At 38.0% G+C, this 19,952-nt stretch overlaps 1 protein-coding gene across 2 annotated transcripts; it reads left to right on the forward strand.

Annotated features, from left to right (window-relative positions):
* Nucleotides 1–11,314: 11,314 nt before the first annotated feature.
* Nucleotides 11,315–17,592, forward strand: mbip (MAP3K12 binding inhibitory protein 1). 2 transcript variants are annotated; one of them, XM_080480892.1, is made up of 9 exons: nt 11,315–11,460; nt 12,231–12,347; nt 12,500–12,709; nt 13,303–13,399; nt 13,740–13,805; nt 14,128–14,286; nt 14,714–14,811; nt 17,097–17,135; nt 17,224–17,592. In XM_080480892.1, exons 1-9 carry the CDS (start codon nt 11,341–11,343, stop codon nt 17,329–17,331), a joined length of 1,014 nt encoding a protein of 337 aa, XP_080337018.1. In that variant the 5' UTR covers nt 11,315–11,340; the 3' UTR covers nt 17,332–17,592. The 2 variants fall into 2 exon arrangements, with proteins under 2 accessions (XP_080337018.1, XP_080337019.1); XM_080480893.1 differs by lacking the exon at nt 14,128–14,286.
* The last annotated feature ends 2,360 nt before the right edge of the window (nt 17,593–19,952 follow it).

Here is a 19,952-nt window from a genome sequence, read left to right on the forward strand (position 1 = left end):
ACATGTTCATTAAAAGTAATTCGTCTCGGCTACACAGCAACAACAGTTGTCTCCTGCCTAGTCCTTTTAAAGAGTGATGGACAAGACACTGGCTGAGGTCCAAGACCTTTTTTTTTAGGATTTAATCTCGCTTTGCTTTAGGTTTTTCTTTTGAGTTTCAGTCAAGCTGTAGCATACTTTCCATCTGCTGAAACAGGGCTGCCCAACCTGGACACACCAGCCGGTGGGAGAATCCTATATGCCTGCTGGAGGAGTATACTAGTGATAAAGAAAATGTTTATACATATATATATATAATATTTCAATTTCCAAAAAAGAAGTCCGGCCTTGATGCTTCCTTGAATTTAACTCAAACATACCGTATCATTTTAAATAAATTCAAAATATACCTCCGTACACATAGAAAAATCAGCTATTTAAGATGACAATATCTTCAGATCCAAAAGCACAAGCACGAGATTACTCATTAAGGTTTATTGCACTTAAATAGTCTCTCTTAATGAATCAATCATCCAAACAATATAACAACAAAGTAAGAGCTCTCTTTTCAAGTCTTCCAGGACAAATAAATGAATAACAGTACAGACAGTATACATATATTTTTTTTATCTTTATATAGTTTGAAAAGCAGCACTTGTTTTTGCTGTTTGTGAGCAGATTAAGGAATTCTGCTCCAACATCTGCTCCTGTTTGAACACAGAGGAGCCAATCACAAGGCAGCCTCTTGGGGATTAAGTCACGTGTGACAAAGTGCAAATACATTTATTAATCCCCTGAAAAACGATGAAAACCGGACATTTTCGTGAATCTATTAAAAAACAAAAACATTCCAGATCCCCCTGGATGGGAGGTGAACTGAGCACAAAAGAGGAGGATTGATCACGATGCAGAAATCATGTATTCCAACAAGTCGTCTGCTTTTTAGTCCGAGAAGAAACATTGTGGTCGACACAGAGTTTGAGCTCTTTCACAGCAGCGTTGCCAGATGACAAACATTCATATTTTACTTGTATTTTACTGCTCGTGGCCCAAATTAAAAAATGATCTACAGACGTACTGATTTTTAAATCCGTACAAACACCAGACAATCTGTGATTTACATTATCACTTGTGAAAAGAACAAAACTGACCAAAATCACAATAATTCTCAACTTACAGTTAAAAGATTTGCCAAAATGGGAGATTTCCATCTTCAAAAAGCTTCACAATCCTGTCGTCACTGTCTTTACACCACAAGATACTAATGTTCTACTAAAAACAAAGTGAAAATGTTGAAGATCTTAACTTACTACAAATGATCTCTACTTAAGTCAAAGGACCAACAGATACTTTTGTTAAATAACAGTCTGATAAAAGTAAAAGCAGTAGTTAACCTAAAAACCAGATTGGTTCTGTCATGTGCTGAAGTGATGTTTAAAATACTTGTTGTTAGAATATAATGTTCATACAATAATAAAGACAAATCAAACCGACATCACCTCTGCTATTACACCCTGCAGGTATCTTTACTTGCTTTTCTTGTAAAAACTCTCTGTTACTACTGATTCACCAGCTTAATTTTCCATCATTACCAATAACACACTGTAAACAGGAATTATAGTCCTCTTTGGGAACGGAAGGTTAAAACTATCAATATTTAAGAAAACATGTGGTTTAAAATGAAAGTTAATCTTATGAATATAGAAAGGACAAAATAAAAGTTCTAAGATGGTGTGACATGTAAGACAAAACACAGAATCATCCGTCCTTTCAAAAACTTTCTGAGAGCACAGACCCTGAAGTCGCTTTGACTGTTTTTAGACCAAGTAGGTTAATACAGTTCATCACGTCAAACTACACACAGGAGGCTGTCGTTTTTTTTCTCACTTGACTTAGTTTTTTCACTTGAAGTTGTCTTTGTAGAGGTTAAAACAAGTCGCAAGCCAGTTTTGCAATTGTAAGGAGAAGACATTTCTCGTATTATCACTCATACTGAAAAGAGTTAGAAATGTAAAGATTCAGTTGTGTCGTACAGATATATTGAAAACCTACTTCATTACTTCCCACCTCTGTGTGGTTAAGATAAAAAAAAAAAAAGCAGCTCATGCAACACTCAAATTCACTCTCGTTTACTTTAGACTGCCCACTTACTTAGAATAAAGACTAAACCTGTGTTGTTTAAATGAGTATTATGTTAAAATCCCATGTTTCACCCCTGTGAGCAGTATGCTATCTTATCTCCCCTTTTTTTTTCTTTTTTTTTTTAACACAAGCCGAGTTGCTTTTACCAAAGGCCCACAACCTCTTGTTGGTTGCTATAGCATTTTCAAGCACCATTCTGCTAAATCCCAACCCCCACATGGACCTGCTCTGCACACTTGTAATAAATTATCCTCAAGTGAAACGACTAAAATCGAGCCGGACCGAAGCTAGACAGAGCCACTTTACTGAATCACACCTTATAAACATTTTCATTTTTTGTGTGTGTATGTGGCTTGACCCCCAAAGCTTTTAAATAGTCAATGCATGTGTCTGGGTCTTTCAGAGCACACGGTCTAAGCCTTGCCAACTCTATGGCCCCACCGATATTGCAGCTCTTATCTGCCCGCCGATGACTGATGTTATGCAATCACATATTGCAACAGCAGTAGACAAAATCTGTAGGTGGCTGGATGCATCTCATGCAGAGCCTCCTCCTTATCCTTCAGCCTGAAGTGCAAACATATGGGGCTGCAGCACCACTGAGAAGAGTGCAGATTTGTTGATTAATTAAACATCCTGCCCACTCCCTGCCAAAAAGATAGCCCCCCCCCATCGAAAAGCACACGTTCACAATGCCTTACCACCAAGTTTAGTGGTGAACAAGTGGAAATCTGAATCAGCCTCTTTATTCTATGAGCCCCATCTTTGCCAAATTGAATGCAGATTGAAAATAATTTTTCAGCTCTTGACTTCCGCTATTCACAACTCTGAATTGGTTTTGCTACGGTCACATTGCCACACAAATGTAAATAAAAGTGTTTAAATCTTGAGCAAGTCCTTCAAATTACTGCATGTCTGAGGGATACCTTCTAAAGGAAATACTACATTAAGCCACTGTTAAAAAAAAAGAAAGAAAAAAAAAAAAGAAAAAAGCTGTTATACTGAATTATTAGATCCTTGAATGATATCCTAGATTTTTGGAATCCATGTGGCATTTCTATTAATAACATCACTGCAATTGAATAGTGAGAGAATAACAAAATATTAAGAGCACCTCCAGCCAGCCAGAAAAAAACACTACAGTATTATGATTTTATTAAACACTTAATACCCCAAAAAAAAAAACCTTAACATTAACATATCAATGTTTGATATGAACTCTCAGCGCTCACCTCTTCTTGTTCTTTCCCAGTGCAGGACCAGTGCCTGCTGTGTTTTGGCAGGAAATCAATACAGAGGGGAAAATCTGTTCTAATCATCTGTACATTTACCATCACAATCAACAATCAAAGCCAAGACCTGAATCTTTATTTGTAGGCCTGAACTGAACAATTTTCCCACTGTGAAAGGCAAGCTAAATTAGAACCCTTGGTTCCTGTTAGTAGCTCTTAATGGCTCTGATTTGTGAACTGCTAAATGAGGTTATGTAAATTGATCCTGAATGTAGGCAGAGGCCCCCAGGTGACAGGTGCAGTCAGCTGAAGGTGGGGGGAGGGATGGAGTCAATCGGGAGGGGTGTAATCTGGCAGCATGTATTTGTCAGGCTGCAGAAAGACAGATTTACAGGCAGAGGTTGGGTGGATAATCTGGTATATGGGTCATGAGTGCAACATTATTAAGCCAAATCTAGAAACTGCAGGAAGCTGAGTAATATTAAAACGTTGTTATATCATCGATTAATATTGCATCTTCCTGTGGTTTACAGATTTAGCTTGATAGTACCTACAAATAATAGTTGTAGAAAGATGCTTAACATCCTTAATAACTATTTATTTTAGTGTCAGTAAATGCATCCACGTCTCATAAACTGTAAATGACTTTTACAACACTTTGTATACATACAGGATTTAACCATACAGGTACAAGTGGTATGAATATGCTTTAAAAAAAATATGGTTGTTTACCTGTGATATGCCTATTTTACTGCATTCCATAAGAAAAAGAATAAGAATTTTATTTTACTTTACAATTTATAGTATAGCAACAATCAATGTGTAGTATTTGTTGTAGTATTATACACAATTTTGCCCCGCTTTATTAGTAAAGCAGGATCCACCTACACAAATGAAAGTGGAAAAAAGATTTATACATAGGATCAATAATTATCCCTTTTATAGGATACCTGTTGAAGCAAATGGAATACAGATACAGAGTTAAATGAACACTATTGTAGGATCTTACTGTTGGGAAGCTGAAAAATAACACATTTTCCATTGTTCATAGCCTCAAAATGTTTTCAAGTAGCATACAGTTATCTATAAAAAGTTCAAGCATCTGTTCTACAGACTACTGAGTCATACCACCTGAATTTATATGTTACGAAAACGTAACTTAAATATGATTTGCTTAACATGCTATGTGTAAATATGACTTCTGCTTGTATCCTGTTATTGTCAGTCTGGTTACTATTCTCCAAATGAAGTGTTAAAACTTATACATATACACCATACACTTATCCGTATATAAATTACTCGTACACTATACTTTATTTCAAAACATGCTGAAGGTATGTGTGTAGTGTTAATCCATTACTTTTATTTCACTTAATAGATATATTCATGCAAGTAGAAGTGGTACACATACATACACCTCATAAACAGTCCACAAGTGTTAATTATATACTTTCTGGATTTCCCATTTTATGGTACTTTATACACATAGAGCAGGGTTTTTGCATGCAACAGTGCAAGTGGTAAAAACATGTAAACTCTTGTTTTGTCAGCTCGTTGATTTTCACTTGTTTTTTTTTATTTTACTGCATTTTAAAAGCTTTACTAACACATGTATAATAAGTAGAGCCCATATAGTCTGCAGTACACAATACTGTAGATTTAGGCACATTAAAGGTCTGTGTCTATTTTAGACAATTACGCTCCAATTAGTAGATTTAGCAGGATTTTACCATGAACAAGGCATTTTAATAATTACATTGTTATAGCTATTTTAAATGCATTTCAAACGTGGAAAGAATACTTATGTAAACTGTAAATAAATAGCTCAGAAAGAGTTTACAGTCTGCAATATTGTGTTTCTCAGCAAGCTCGATTGATTTTTTTCTATCAAAATATGAAATGATGAAGAATTATTTCACTTCTTTTGTTATTACAAGTATAACTGCACTTTAGAAGGAAAAGCCAAGTGTTTTTTTGTTTGACTAAACTTGTATACAATGTATGTGAAGTGCTTAAGCTCTTTGTGAAGTATTTAATTTAACTGATTCAATATCCATAACTGTTGCAAAACTACTTTTAAACAAAAAAGCCTCTAAGCCATTTGGCACATCCGACTGCAGCATCACTTTCATGTGTCGTTCATTTAGCATCATCTATACCACAAACATCTCCTGCCTTGCTCGGTATTTCTGGTGCTGGCAGGCGGCCATGTTTCAGACGGGTCTCTATAGTTCTGACTGAGGATGTAATAACAAGGGAACTATCAACATACAGCCTCTCTGGGAAAGACTGCTGAGTGATTGCAGCGCTCTGACTCACTGCACTTCACTTCAGTCATTTAGACTCTGCTGGTTACTGTCTCAGCTGCATCAAGAACAACGTGGGAAGACCAAGTTGGTAATTCGGTCACTCCTCATCCGACACACTATTTCTAACCAGTGGAGGAATGTAACTGAGTACATCTGGCATGATAGTTCTTAAAACCGTCTCTTGTATAGCTTGACATTTTGACTTTGAAGTTATGGCCCCCACTGAGTGTACAGAAGTGTTGACGTCAACAAAATAATGAATAAAAACAGAGATGATGACATGGGAAACCAAAACAATGAAGTTGAAAGATTACAAAGTGCACAGTCATGTTATAATACTCTATTTATTATTGTATTGCTGATTACTACATGTGACCCCTTTGCGTATTGCTGAGATGCTGCAGCTCTTTGGCAGCTTTAAGCTAAATGAATAATTCATTGATGAAGGTTTGTACTTTCCTCTAGATTTGTAACTGTAATGGAGTGGTGGAAAAGTGTCAGAAAAAACATTCAAGTATAATGACTGTAAGTCACATTTACAGAAAAAGAAATAATGGATAAAAACAGTTGAATTACTGAATAAAATTATGTCTTTCCAGAGCAGTGATTAAATAGACCTGGTACAGGGAGCATCTTTTTTTATTTTATTTTTTTTTTTTGCACTTCTACTGCTACTAAGTGATTCTTGCTTGTTGTTGAACATGTTATCTGGCCTGTTCGGATACAAGATGACTCATAAACGCAATTTACAGACCTCCAAAGGCAGGAATAATGAAAGGCCATTTGAGCAAAGGTAAAGCGCGAGCCCTCTTGAATTGTCACATACATGCAAACAGCCCGTATTAACCTGATTTAACGATTGCACATGGAAGGGCTAGAGTGCTGGTGGACATGCATCTTCCCCATGCTGATTGGAAATGTGGCAGAAACAGCAGTGTGCCGCAATAAAAGCCAGTTAATAACTTTACAAGGATCCTTAACACTTTGTCCATATCATTAATGCTCTTCACAGCCACAAGTGGTTTAAAGTAATAACCCGTCTGCCTACCCTCGTGACTAACTTTCAGTGGAGGCAGCGCTGCACAGGAGAGTAGTGTTTTCCTCATCACATTTACTTAGCCAGTGTGATGGAGCCGGGCTTGCCTCTGTGAAAGCACAGAAAACACACTTTTATACTGCTTCCGTCGGTGTCTTGGTCAGTGTTCAGCCATGGTAGTACCCCGGCTCCATAGGAATGACCACTATGGAACGAATTGTAGAATAGAAGGAAAAAGGTATGTGACTTTGTATCGTAGCATGGTGAGGATCTTTTTGAGAAAATTATGCAAATACACTGAACGGTTGTATTACAAGTAGACCATTTTACTTTTTATACCTTATTCTCAGCAGTGCTCCCACTAATTCTGCTCCCACTAGAACATAAGTGGGCATTTAAAAAAAAAAAAGAACAGAAAAAAGAAAGCCAATAAATCCAGAAAGATACTGCAAAGAGGGGAAAGGTGCACACCTCTGTAAACATTTCTATGAATTTGTATAGCCAAGTAGAGTTTCTGCTGAGGGATGATATGGTAAAAGTACAAAGAGTTGCCATAGCTGTATGTGCTGTTCGTTGGATCCTCTGACTGTGAACTTTGTGTTTAAAGACACATTCACTTTTTAAGCAAGCAGGACATAATTTTATCCAGCTCTTCTCAATTTCAGTAGTTTTTTTTTTTCTGTTTTAGCTATTGTAGTACTGTATGTCCATCGCAGTACAATCTGAATGGTTACTATCCAGGAGATACTTAAAATCTTCCACAAGACTTCAGTGCTTTGATATACTCAAATATCAATTGATGAAGAAGTTTTTCTCTTGCATTTATTATGATTTTTTTTTTTACATTTTGTCAAAATTGAGGAAGACATTCCTAAACTTTCAAATTTTCTAAGAAACTTAACGCCATATATGTGGACTTAAATTAAGACATTCCCATGAGTATAGTTTGTGTTTATGGTAAGTTTGGCGCCACTGCTCTTGTGCAAGGTCGCACACATGTTCCATTTGGCACAAGTTTTTACACTGAATATCCTTCCTGATGCTTTCAGGGGTTTGTGGCATTACTCAAGGACCCGTTGTGGATAGCCGTTGGCAGTGGGAAGCGCAACAGCCAATTTCCACTTCCACGGAAAGGCCGGGCAACTTTATTTGTATGACACATTCCAGCAACAAGGATTATTTAAAGAGCTTTACATTTAAACAGAAAAAAATGTAGAAGGAAACAATTAATGAGAATTAAAAACAAATAAAAACTAACAGCATTTAGAAACATAAAAGTATTTAAACTAGTAAAAGCAAAATAGGAGTTAAGGCATCCGATGAATAATGGCTTGATTTAAAGGCAGCAGCAAACAAAAAGGTCTTCAGCTTTATTTTAAAACAACTATATCAGACCTATCATGTGGGTTTTTTGGGACATTTTTCCAAATACTCAGTGCCCAGATATTAAAGGCAGCTTCCATGTGTTATATTCCGGCTCTGGGAACAGAAGGTAGTTGACTTGAGATGCCTGGATGGCTTCAGGCTATTAGTCGTATTTGATGTGAATTCTCTAATATGAATTTAGTACAAAGACCCGAGAACTGCACTGGTGTTCTTGATTTGATGGATTTTATTCTGACGATTGCTAAAGATGTTATAGTAGTAGTGAAGTCTACTGAAGATACAGACCTGAATAGATGGATCTAAATCCTGATAGTGATTACTAAAAGTAATTGCTTGCCTAGCCTCTGAAGCCACACCCGTTAAAACTACTTTCCGTTCATAACAAACTATGAAAGTACAGTTATACAAGTACATTAGCATTGCCAGACCTGTCAGGCTTTTTCAAAGTAATCTTTATTTACTATACTTAACTACCTTTTGGACTTATCTATTGAAGCATGATTGACTAAATACATGGGTTCTAAATAATCAGCTGGTCAGTGGGAAGCTCAGTCCCAAGCAGAAAGGAATATAATTAATTATCCCTCTCTTAGTAAAAGGAGACAGAAACGTCCCGCTACAATCCACTTTGCTTTTTACATTGTGCTCCTGCTTTCCACCTGACCCTCCTGTCTGGCCTTCACTCGGTCTCATACTCTGTCAACATCATCTGCCACCGTGGAGCAGACAGGCTCAGAGGCGAACCTTTTTACTTTCCTGCAGGTGGCTGATGTGACCGAGGCAAGAGGCAGCAACAATCCCTCTTCACTCGCTTCCCTTTGCTACCAGCACCACCTTGCTTCCTGTATCACACAAACTCCCTCTCCCCTGCCAGGACTTGAACTCTCAAGAAACAAGGAAAGAAAAAAACTCTACTCCACAAAGCTTCCCTGGTAACAATGTAGACCTCAATGGTGAAATATAAATGTTGCTTGCAAATGTATCAACACTGCTAATAGATTTAAACTCATAAAACCAATAAATCTAAAATCAATAAAACCTTTTCTTTGTGGTTGTTAATACTTGTAAATGTACATAAATTGACTGTTGTTCTTGCAATTTTTGGATATCGTTGTTTCACTACATTTAAAGAGAATGTTCCTTTAAACATTTAGCATTTTCTCCTTTTTTCTTTTTGACTGAATCTGTTCTTGGAAGTGGTTGTTTAAGAATGCCCAAAAGCTGCTCGAGTGTTGCTCAGACATTGATAATATAAGTTGTTTTGCCTACATTCCTATAACATCTCTCCACTAATGGTAAGTAACAAATATTTTTTACTTGAGTATTGTGCAACTATACAATATTATTGTATCTTCTTTCAATTTTTTTAGCTTTTTCATTCAAAACAAATCGAGTTCACACAGTTTTATAGTGTTGTTGCCCCCTTGATACTCAGTTATTCAGATAAATGTTTCACCATTGGTCATTTTCACTTTCAACCGGCTGAAGTTGATAAATAAAAAGTAGGATATAATTGAACAGAAAGTGACAGTTGTCGCCTGTAAATTCGGAGAACTTCATTTAAAATGATTGTATTCAAACTTTCTGCAATACGTAAGGGTTTTCTCTTGGTTCATAGAGTGCACATATCTTAAGCTACAATTTGTGCCAGTGAGGTGTGGGGGTCTGCAGCAAATTAAATGAGCAGTTGTTTTTTGGGGGATTTTTTATTTTTTTTTCTGAGCTCCTTGCTGTGTGGGAACATTCAGCAATGGCTCAGCATGTCAAACCATGTCAAGTGTTACAGTTCCTTTCCTGTTTTAGGGAGAAAAATATCACCCCAGAGATGAATTAAACCAAAAAGGCTTGTCTTCAGTCCCCTTCCTAAAATGATTAACCCTTCTAAAGAGCATTATTGAGTTCTGAGTGGTTGTGCCTTCTCTTTGCCAGTAATTGTTCTTTTTCTGTTGTTGCCTTCATCAGTCTCTCTCCTCATTATATGAAAAGAAGAGAAAAATGTCTGAATAGAGAAGGGAGATTTTCCCACAGTCACTCAACACAGAAAAATACGCCATTGTAACCAGGTTCCCATCCCAATGCCCTGCTGCACAGTCCACTGTGGTCAGAGGGACAATGGTCTTATAATTGAGTGACCATTCTTCTGCTGTTTGAGAAGTGAGTGATGGAGAATACAGTGAAATCCTGCGAGTCTGGCATTGAGTCAGCCCAGTCAACGAGCTGCCATGTCCGATTTTCTTTCTTGTTTGACTGCAGATATAATTCGGAGGGAGAACATGGTTACACATTGCAGGTTTTCCTTTTCTTTTTCTTTTTTTTCTTCAGCACATGCAGATACATGTGTAATTCAGCTCCTTTGAGTGAATACAGACAGATGATGATTTTATTTTTTGGAGTATCATTCACCACCATTTGCTAAAAGCCTGATCAATAGTAAGAGCCGTGTTTATTTGTGTGGAATTTGAGCATCAATAACCATGAGCTTTTTCAACTTCTAATGAGAAAAAGTGATTTTTATTTTTGGTTTTTTTTTTGGCTTAGTACTATCCAAATTAGCTATATTCTATAGTTCTTTTTACATCTTTGAGGCCGCTTCATTTACACACATTTAACATAACTTCATAAGAGGAGAAAAACATGACATAGTAATGGTCTCGCTAGATATAAACAGAAATAATGACACAAAACAAAAGTGTGAAGTAATAAACACAGGGCAGTAATGAGGATTATTGACAGACACCAGAGATAAAAACACCTTCATATCACCTTGGTTATTTTTTTTAGCATAGATGGGACACTGCAGAGGACATCTTCTTATTAATATTTGTAGTTTTCTTCCTTACTCTTTCTGGAGGAGTGTTACTCCTCAATGTCATTGATTTTCCAGCATGCAAAGGCAGGTTAATCTCTATCTTCTAGAAATAATAGTAAACCAGAACTGCTTAGCTTGCTATATACTGTTGACAACTTTGAAAGGTTTGTGAAGATCATAAAATATGCCGAGACTGGCTATTAGAAATCTAAATAAAGTTCATAGTTTTTGAAAAGGAACAATAGAAGCATACCCGTATTGTTTGTTTACTGGGAAATAAAATTGGTTTAGATTAAGTATGCAAGAATTTAGACTAATTTAGAGTAAATGCCTCACTCTTTCATGAAACGCCACATTTGTGTGTGAGCGCTCACGCATGCGTGCTGCCGCCTCAGCCCTCACATTTCAACCAATCAGAGCGGAGCATTCTGTGCAAGTGGAACAGCAATGGCGGAAACAATGAAGCTGAGTGGCGAACACGCTCCTCCCAGCGAGTCTACAAACATGTCCAGCTTCAGGGATTGCGTGGATGTGATACTGAAGCTGCTTGCAGACTTCGGAAAAGAGGTTGGTGTGGACGGTTAAGGCTCCGTGACGGTGCCGGTCTCGGTCCTCTCAGTGCGTGTTGCGAATGTAGATACATGCTAATGTTTTTAGCATTCTGTTAGCAGTGGCGCTCATTCACGAACCCACTTTTCATTCATTCTCGACTCTTTCTGACTGTGTTTGGATTCCCGTTGGTGTTAAACGGCACTGTTTAATGTTTTTCTACTCTTGCAAGGTTTACCGGTCAGTTGATGCCAATTCAATCTCATGTCGCATGTATCATCATTAAAGAGAAGTTCATCTTCTGACTGCCTGTACACAGAATAGTCATTATTTCCGGGCATGAAGTGTGCCTAGGTGCAATGAAAACATGAATTTTGGCACTTTTCACACTGCGTTTCATCTCAAAACGTTGTTGTATAATGAGATTTACTCTATAGCTAGTGTATCATATATCTTGCACCATTTATTCACACATAGGAGAGTTAATAAGCATCGATTTATTTCTTAAATACCAATCCAGCAAGCAGATGCAGATTTTCATAAAGTAATACAACTGCAAAAGACGTTATTAATATGGCAACTTAAAGAAGCTTGTTCAAGTAAATCGTGTATCTCGCCCTCTGTGACTTAAAACATATTACCAACACGTTTACTTTGAAATAATTGGCAAATCTCTTTTTAACTTACATTTTAATGTTAGATGTGCACATTGTTCTGATACTCCACTTTCATTTCATGAAAGTGTTGTGCAGTGAAATCTGATTTGATTTGTCTGTTTTGAATTGAAGCTGAAATTAGGTGAGGCTGCTTTGAGAATAGAAGTCGACCCCTCTGCTGTGAGCCTTCAGTCATGTCCTGCTGCTCATGTCTACAGCTGTTTGCAAGACCACATCATAAAATTACAGGTGAGCGGTTCATCAATTTCTGTCGTTGATTAATTTGAAACTAATTATTGCGTTACCATGATATTCTTTGACACCATTCAGTTATTTGCAATTAGTATTCACGTCCTTTATAGTTGGATTCAATATTGGTTCTTTTCCAACCGTTGACATAGACCGCTTCAGAAAGCCTCAAGACTCTGGCAAATGCTGACGGCAACGCGTCATCCATAAAAGACAACACGTCAGATGACGTCGTCACCTCATCTTCAGCCAAGGAGCAGACGGCGGCACCCTCGGAGCAGCATCCGCATGGCGACGAGGCTGCGGAGATCAGGGCGACGTCTGATGATGTCATGATTCAGATCAGAGCTGGGAAATTGGAGGTTGGTCTCTGTCAGTAGATCTGTCAGCTGTTCTGGCACTGACATTTTAGAGCCCTCTTTACACTCTGTCTAGCAAATGAATAATCATAAGTAATTGCTCCCGAGGATGTGCACACGACGTGCCGTGGTGAAGCAAATGCTTGATGGAGACCTGATAAGCCGAGTTCGGCAGAGAATGAGGGGTCCTTTAGTGCTGTGGTCGGGTAGAACAGACCACATTGCTGGAGGGTTTTGAGAGAGGGCCAGGTCCTTGATGGATTATGAAGTGGATGCTCATTACTCTGAGATTGCATGTGGATGAAGGACAAGAGGCCCATTCTGTTGTGCATTTATTTTGGTAGCCAAGCAAACAGTATTCATATTCCATCATGTGATGATGGCAGGCAATTCAACTTTTTTGGCTACCTGGAATAATTTCCTGCTGAATTTCTCATCCCATGTAATGTAAATTACTGCTCCCGGTTTGTCCCAGATCATTAGCATTAAGTATGCGGGGGGAAAACAAAAACCCATTGCATTCTCGATGCCCATCAATAGCTCATCTGTCCATTGTATCTTATTATCTGTGTTGTGTCTTCATTGTGACCCCCCAGATTGAACGAAGAATATCTGCATTTATGGAACGCAAGCAGATGGAGATCAATGAAAACAATGTGCGCGAGTTTTGCAACGTGATCGACTGCAATCAGGGTGAGAATGGGAGAGAGGTTGGGGGCAGGGTGGAGAGGGAGCCTGCACACAGATTGCCAATGTTTGGGAGAGAGCTGATTTCCACAGGCGAGAGGTCAGGCTGAACTGCTCCAAGAGTGGGGCTGAAGTAGCTAACACACTCGGCCTCAAAACACAACCCGCTTAGTCCAGAAAAACACGAGATAGAGGAGCTTTTTTAAATTCAAAGCGCGTGTGAGACACTAGTGATAGAAATTGAGGAGGTGTTATAATGTTATGTATAATTTATTTATTTTTAATCACATTTAATTACATTTTGAAAATTCTGATTGCAATTTATATCAAACTTCTTCCTCTGTAGAAAACAGCTGTGCCAGAACAGATGCCGTGTTCACGCCTTACCCCGGGTTTAAAAGCCACGTAAAAGGTAAGGAAATGTGACATTTCTTAAATGCTTTATTTAACCATCATTTTGTGATTAAGATCGTCATTTCGATGGAGCCACAGACAAATAATCCTTCTAGAGAATGTTGATTGATAATTTTTGGCCTCTTAAAGTCATTGGCTTTATACACGAGTTTTGATAAAAGTATTTTTCAGCTTCAGGAAAATAATTTAAAAAGTGCAACAAACAAAACCTCATAGGTTTGACACAAAATGTTCAGCGTTTTTCTCATTACCGTGGACGCGAGGTTTACGGGTCTCCGCTTAACACTAAGTAACACTAAGGCTTCTGTTTGGCTGCGCAGTCACGCGGGTTGTAAACGCATACGGGCCGCAGACTCGTGGCGGCGGACGACAAGGAGAGGCCGGCGAGCAGCAGCGGGGGACAGTGCTAAGGGATGGTGGGAATTCAGCCACTGAAGAGCGTCTTCAAAATATCGAGCGTCACCTGAAACTCCCAACAGGTAGGAAAAGGCAAAGTTTTTAGCTCTTCTGATTTGAGTTCGCCGTTCCCAAGAGTCTCAATGCTCGTCCAGTTTCGGATTTCTAGTTTTAGAATCTGCTGCTTCTTCTTTTCTTAGACTGGGTGTGGGCGTAAGGGGCCGTGACTCACTCCACCATCTTGTGGTACAAATTGGTATTACAAGCGTGGTCAGAATGTGACCAACTGGCTGTTGTTGTTTTTTGTTTTTACTTAGATTACTGCTACAAATTGATTATTTTTCAGACTAAAATATTCCATAGCGTGTCTTTTAATGTATGATGAGAAGCATTCATCACAGTCAAGCGTGCCTGACTGCACATTTTGACATTTATGTACATTTTAGAGGGGGTGGGGGTGGGGGGCAATTAGCTCAATTGACGTCATTCAATTTTTGTTTCTTTCTTTAGTTGGTCCGGTTCCCGTGAGCATCTACCACAGACTCAAGAAGGTGGAGGATCGTATCCTCGAGCTGGAGGGGCTCTCACCGGAGTACTTTCAGGCCACGGTTAGTCTGACACATTAGATACATGCAAGGCGTATTCATCAGCTGCAGCTGGGATGTCATGAAAAAGAGAATCGCTATAACATCTTTAAGAAACTTAAGATTTGATCACCTCACTTTACCATGTTGTCGTCTGCGTTCATGATCGTATGAAATTAAAGAATTATCCAGTAGAATTGACATCATTTGATACTATTATAAAAACTTTAGTTAATTGCAGGATTTATAAATTATACTTCCCACGCTTGTTTCGGTTTCAGCCAGTTCAGTCCATGTTGTCTCTAAATAACAGCCACATGTTCCCTCTGATATACTATGAACACCTCCTTGGGCTGTTTTGTGTTTGTCCTGCACCTGAAGCTCAAAGATGTGTTTAACCCTTTATAAGCCGGGTGTTTCTATTTGGTTACTTAATCGTTTATTCACATTTGCTCCGTGTCAACAAAGATATGCCAAAGAGAAATAGTTTTAGAGTGGTGTTGCTTGTGGTGAATTTTCCCTAAATTCATGCCACAAAATTATGTTTTCCAGTTATGGAACATATAAACGGATAGATTTTAGTCCTTTTTACATCAAAAGGATAATTTATAAATTGTTTAACGTTCTCTGTTTTTAACTAGTTGTGAGAGCGGATTACTGAGGACCGTGCTCAAGTTGAACTTTCTTGCTTGGTTCATTCGGAATTCCGACTCCCTGCATGTCATGTATCTCTTACCGGCATGCTTTCAGTGTTTGCATGTGACGGTGGGAGACATTATTACTGTCAAAGATTCACACTGTATTGTCAAGTAGCACTTCAGGAGAATTTCTAGTTTGCCCATTTTATCCACTGTCGGTATTATTGTGTCTGACGATCGCCATGGAGAACATTCGAGCGCCGCGGTGAATGTCCCCTCTAAATCAAATCTGCTTAGTTTGAGAGTTTGTGTGTCATGCTAATGGTGTTTTCCCTGTTGTAGTCGGATACATCGACTTGTTTCATTTCCCATTAGCACTAAATCAGATGTAAAAAAAAAAAAAAGTAACTGTTGTGGTTTTTTCTTTTTTCTTTTTTTTCTTTAAATACCTAGGTTGCCAGCAGATGGCTCTTATGAGAAATGATTTACTGTTTTAGAGAAGCGCAGGCTCAGACAATGCCAGCAGGTAATTTGTCGGACTTCACATTCAACCTGCCAGACGCCAGCAGTCGCACAGACTCAAATTTCCCATGCTGAAGGAGTCTGTCCGGCGCGTTAGTCACCCAAGTGTGCTTGAGATGCTGCATGTCTCTTCATGCTAGTATTTCTCAGCACAGCATGCTTCTTCTGTGAGTGTGCTGCTCTCCATCTGCTTTTGACTCGCTGCATGTTTGTGTGAGCAGAGCAAGAGATGTTGAGTGTCTTTGAATAAACTGATGAGGATGGGGGTCTTTTATATTTGGAGTCCCCCCCCCCCCCCACACCCCCAAACGTGCTCCGATGTTTACCGAAATGCTGCACACAGTTGACGCACCATTTCAGGAAGAGGTCGGGTTTTTTTTTTTTTTAACAGTAAAGGACGCGCCACAACAAATTATGGAGTAACTTGAAAATAAACAAGTGTGAAAAGCTTCTTTTAAGTGGAATTAACAACATAAAATAACCGTTTGTCTGTAAGTGGTCATACACATCAAGACAATGTTTACTATGTCTCTCGTCAAAATATCCAACAAGGGCTCCATTTAATAAATAGGTAGTTGTGCTTTTGTGTTACAGCAGCAACATACAATCGGATATAACGGTAATCTTTTAAAATAAAAAGTTACCAGCATTTTAGACATTTATATTAGAATGTTTTTGATTATTTAAAATTTTAAGCTAAAATTGTAAAGGGAAAAAAAGAAACAAATCAACAAAGGCTTAAATTATTTGAGTTTGTGTAATTCATGTAGAGCATATGGAAGCTTCACAGTTTGAATTAAATTACAGAAGGAAAAACGTTTTTCCACTGTAGGCTTTGAGATGCACCTGCAAATATTTATTCTCTTGGTTAAAAAGGAAAATATTTTCTCTTAATATTCAGCTTTTATTGAACATTTTTCATTCTTACTTATTTAAAATGGCCCGTTTTTAATTTATTTTTTTTCTTTCGGTGGATATGAGAAAGTGACGACCCCTTTGTATTATTGCATTATGTCCAAATCCTTAGTAACTTCTTTTCGAGGGGCCAAGTAAGAAACATACTTGAGAAGCTTCTCAAAGCCCGAGCCAGTCCAGAAATTGCGCTAATTAAGCAGATCTAACGTGCACTTGTGTGCTTTTTATTCTTAGAGTCACCTGCACAAGCGGCCAAAGACGTCCGCTGCTCAGGTTAGTACTTCTTTTCTTTTGGCAGCAGTTTGTGGTTGGAGGCTAAACCGGGTCTGAGTGATTGATCAGTGTTTTGGTTTTTCTTTAGGCCTGCAGTTTGACAGAGCTGGATGAGAAAATAAGTGCAGTGAAGGCAGCGCTGCTCAAAAGAGTGACCGATTTTGGGCCCGGATTTGGGACGGAGTGTCCACTGTGACGTGCGCTTTGGCAGAAGTCAAACAACTACGAAGTCAAACATCAATGCGCCTATAAACTACATATTAACAGATGCATCTTACGTGTGGCATCAGTTTCTTTTCATATTCATGTCAGTACCAGCATCCATGTAATTGAAAAACACACTTTAACATGATCGTAGTTGTTGGCAGGCTCTGATCAGAGCGAATGCAGCTCCCTCTTGGTTTCATAGTTAAATTCAGTGTTATTGTTCTGTAAATAAAGTATTTTTTGTCCTTCCAAAAAAAAAAAAAAAAAAAAATGTCTCTTAGTCATGATTTCATGTAATAATTATTGCATGTAATGAGTTTTTTTAAGTAGCCATTCACGCCTATTTAAAACCATCTCTGCAGCTTAAAATCCCTGTAATTCATGTGATTCATTTAGCCTCCTCCCATTAGTCATTTAGAGCCAGAACATGTTGAAAATTTCTCCCACAAAAAAAGAAGTGACATGTATTATTTTAGAAATGTTCGATAATACATTTTAAATACATAATATGCACTCATAGAATAAATCCCTGGTGAATCGGTAACAAATATGATGCACATAAAATCATTTTCCCTCTCTTCATACCTGACGTTGGGAAGGTGAGCGTGTGCGTTTGTGCCTGACAGCATGCATGTGTGTAATTGAGATGAATCAGAGAGAGGGAGAGAGCACCTGATTTATCTGCCCGACTGCTGTGTGACGATGATCACCCCTAATGGTTGTCATTATAACAAATGACCTGATTACGGGAACTCTGTTTGGAAAACATATTGGAGACCCAACAAACCAGCATTAAATGGGACGCCGCTGCGTTTGACACTGTGACATGTTCATAAAAGGCTTTTGCATAGAGCTTTAACTGAAGCGGTAATTATGAGGTTTTTCTTTTTTTTTCCCCCTCTGTTTCAAGTAAGTCTGGAGAACTGTTGCATTATCTGGAAGCTGGATTGTACCTGAAGTAGTTTCTCTATTCAGAGGTGGAGGGATGTATATAACATGAGCTTAATATCTTTGAACTGCGTTTAAATGAAACCAAACTGCTTTGTTTCTTTTGTCACTGAGTTATCGCGCTGTTCTTAGTGCAAAAAAAATGTGCATACATTGCACAAGAGTTATTCTTTATTGGGCTTTTTCACTTCTCCGGAGAGATTTATTTGCATATTAAAATGTTCCACGCTTTAATACTTCGAGTTCCAAATTGGTGTGAACTTGTATTATATTTTGAGCTCTTCTTTTTTTTTTTTTATGTATTCCTTATGGGCACCGTCTTGCAGCCTCCAGTTAGTGACTGCTAATCACTGTGGTTAAAATGAATAAAGTGATTAAATGTTTAACTTTCAATAAAGAGATTGAAGTATTAGAATGAGAATGAGCATATTCAGTAAATGGACAATATCATAAAAGGATGATAGATTTGGAATAAAGATTGAAAATATCTATCTGGAGACAAATGAAATAGCCTGAACTAAATCATTCTTCTCATCAGCAAAGTGGAACCCAAGGCTAAAGAAAACCACAAATGTGGTATTAATTGATTAATACTGATCGTGTGTTCTTTGTGAAAGAGACGACAGTTTTACTGGTCTATTGGTTCCTAACCGGAGGTTTTTGGATCCTTTCATTATAGCTTCTAGTATAAAATGTTCATCAGGATTTTGACATTTTGGAAAAGGGAACTAAAGAATATCTTTATATCTGTGGGTCAAGAAGGTGGAGCCCCTTTACACCCCCTTAAATTACTTTTTGTCATTCCTGATAGATTTTTTTTTTTCTCAAAACTTCAACCATGACAACAATCAGGGTAAACGAAAGTTTTTATAAAGTTTTCAACATTATTTTCCCTATTCCGAGCCTTCTCATGAACCATCCAGTGCTTTGCTTTGAAGTTTATGGTAATTCTGCTGTGTCATTGTACTTGTTCGTGTATTTAAAAAGTTCTTATAAGGAATGTCATTGGAAATTTTCTTGAACTGGTCACGGCCCAAAATAAACAAACCAATGAGCATTAAGAAAAAAGTAACTAGGAGCCTTTGGAAAATTTTGTAAAGCAAAAATTGTACTCTTGAAGAAACTCAGGAGAAGCACAAATATAAGAGGGGGGAAAAAAATTAAAACGTGTATCAGTACTTGAGTAAATGTACTTGATTAGTATGTCTCTTGGAGCCAAATTCAAAAAGAGAAAAGACAACTTACTCATTGACATGCCCACCTTTTTTTTTTTTTTCAGCATCAAACTCTTGTGGGTTGATTCATTGCAAATAAAAAGCATGAAGCAGGCGCCTTGACCAGTTCATGGTTGATGAACTGAAAGCACAGACAGTCTTTTAGACCTGCCGGATGAGAACTCCACACTTTTTAAAACCCAAGTGTCTCTTGTCTCTGAACAACAAATGGCAATGATATATGGATTTCAAAACTGATTTTGCCAACAGTTATGACAAACCGACGAGTGCGAATTTCTCATGTCTGTGGAAATCACTGTAACTCCCCTTCCTTTTCTTTGCTGTCGCTCTTTGTACACCTTGTCAAGATTCATTTCAGAGTTGAGTGATGGAGTGACCTGAATACAACAGAGGACGTCGCTTTGTGTTTTTAGTAGGTTATTTCATT

The sequence above is a fragment of the Lipophrys pholis genome, assembly GCF_963383615.2.
Source record: "Lipophrys pholis genome assembly, chromosome: 14".
NCBI classification, from domain to species: domain Eukaryota; kingdom Metazoa; phylum Chordata; class Actinopteri; order Blenniiformes; family Blenniidae; genus Lipophrys; species Lipophrys pholis.

Bases quoted from the DNA above. Each gene is read 5' to 3' on its own strand.
- mbip (XM_080480892.1), top strand. From the start codon at position 11,341: ATGGCGGAAACAATGAAGCTGAGTGGCGAACACGCTCCTCCCAGCGAG. The intron at 12,710-13,302 runs GTTGGTCTCTGT...GTGACCCCCCAG, and splicing joins TCAGAGCTGGGAAATTGGAG to ATTGAACGAAGAATATCTGC. The intron at 13,400-13,739 runs GTGAGAATGGGA...CTTCCTCTGTAG, and splicing joins CGTGATCGACTGCAATCAGG to AAAACAGCTGTGCCAGAACA.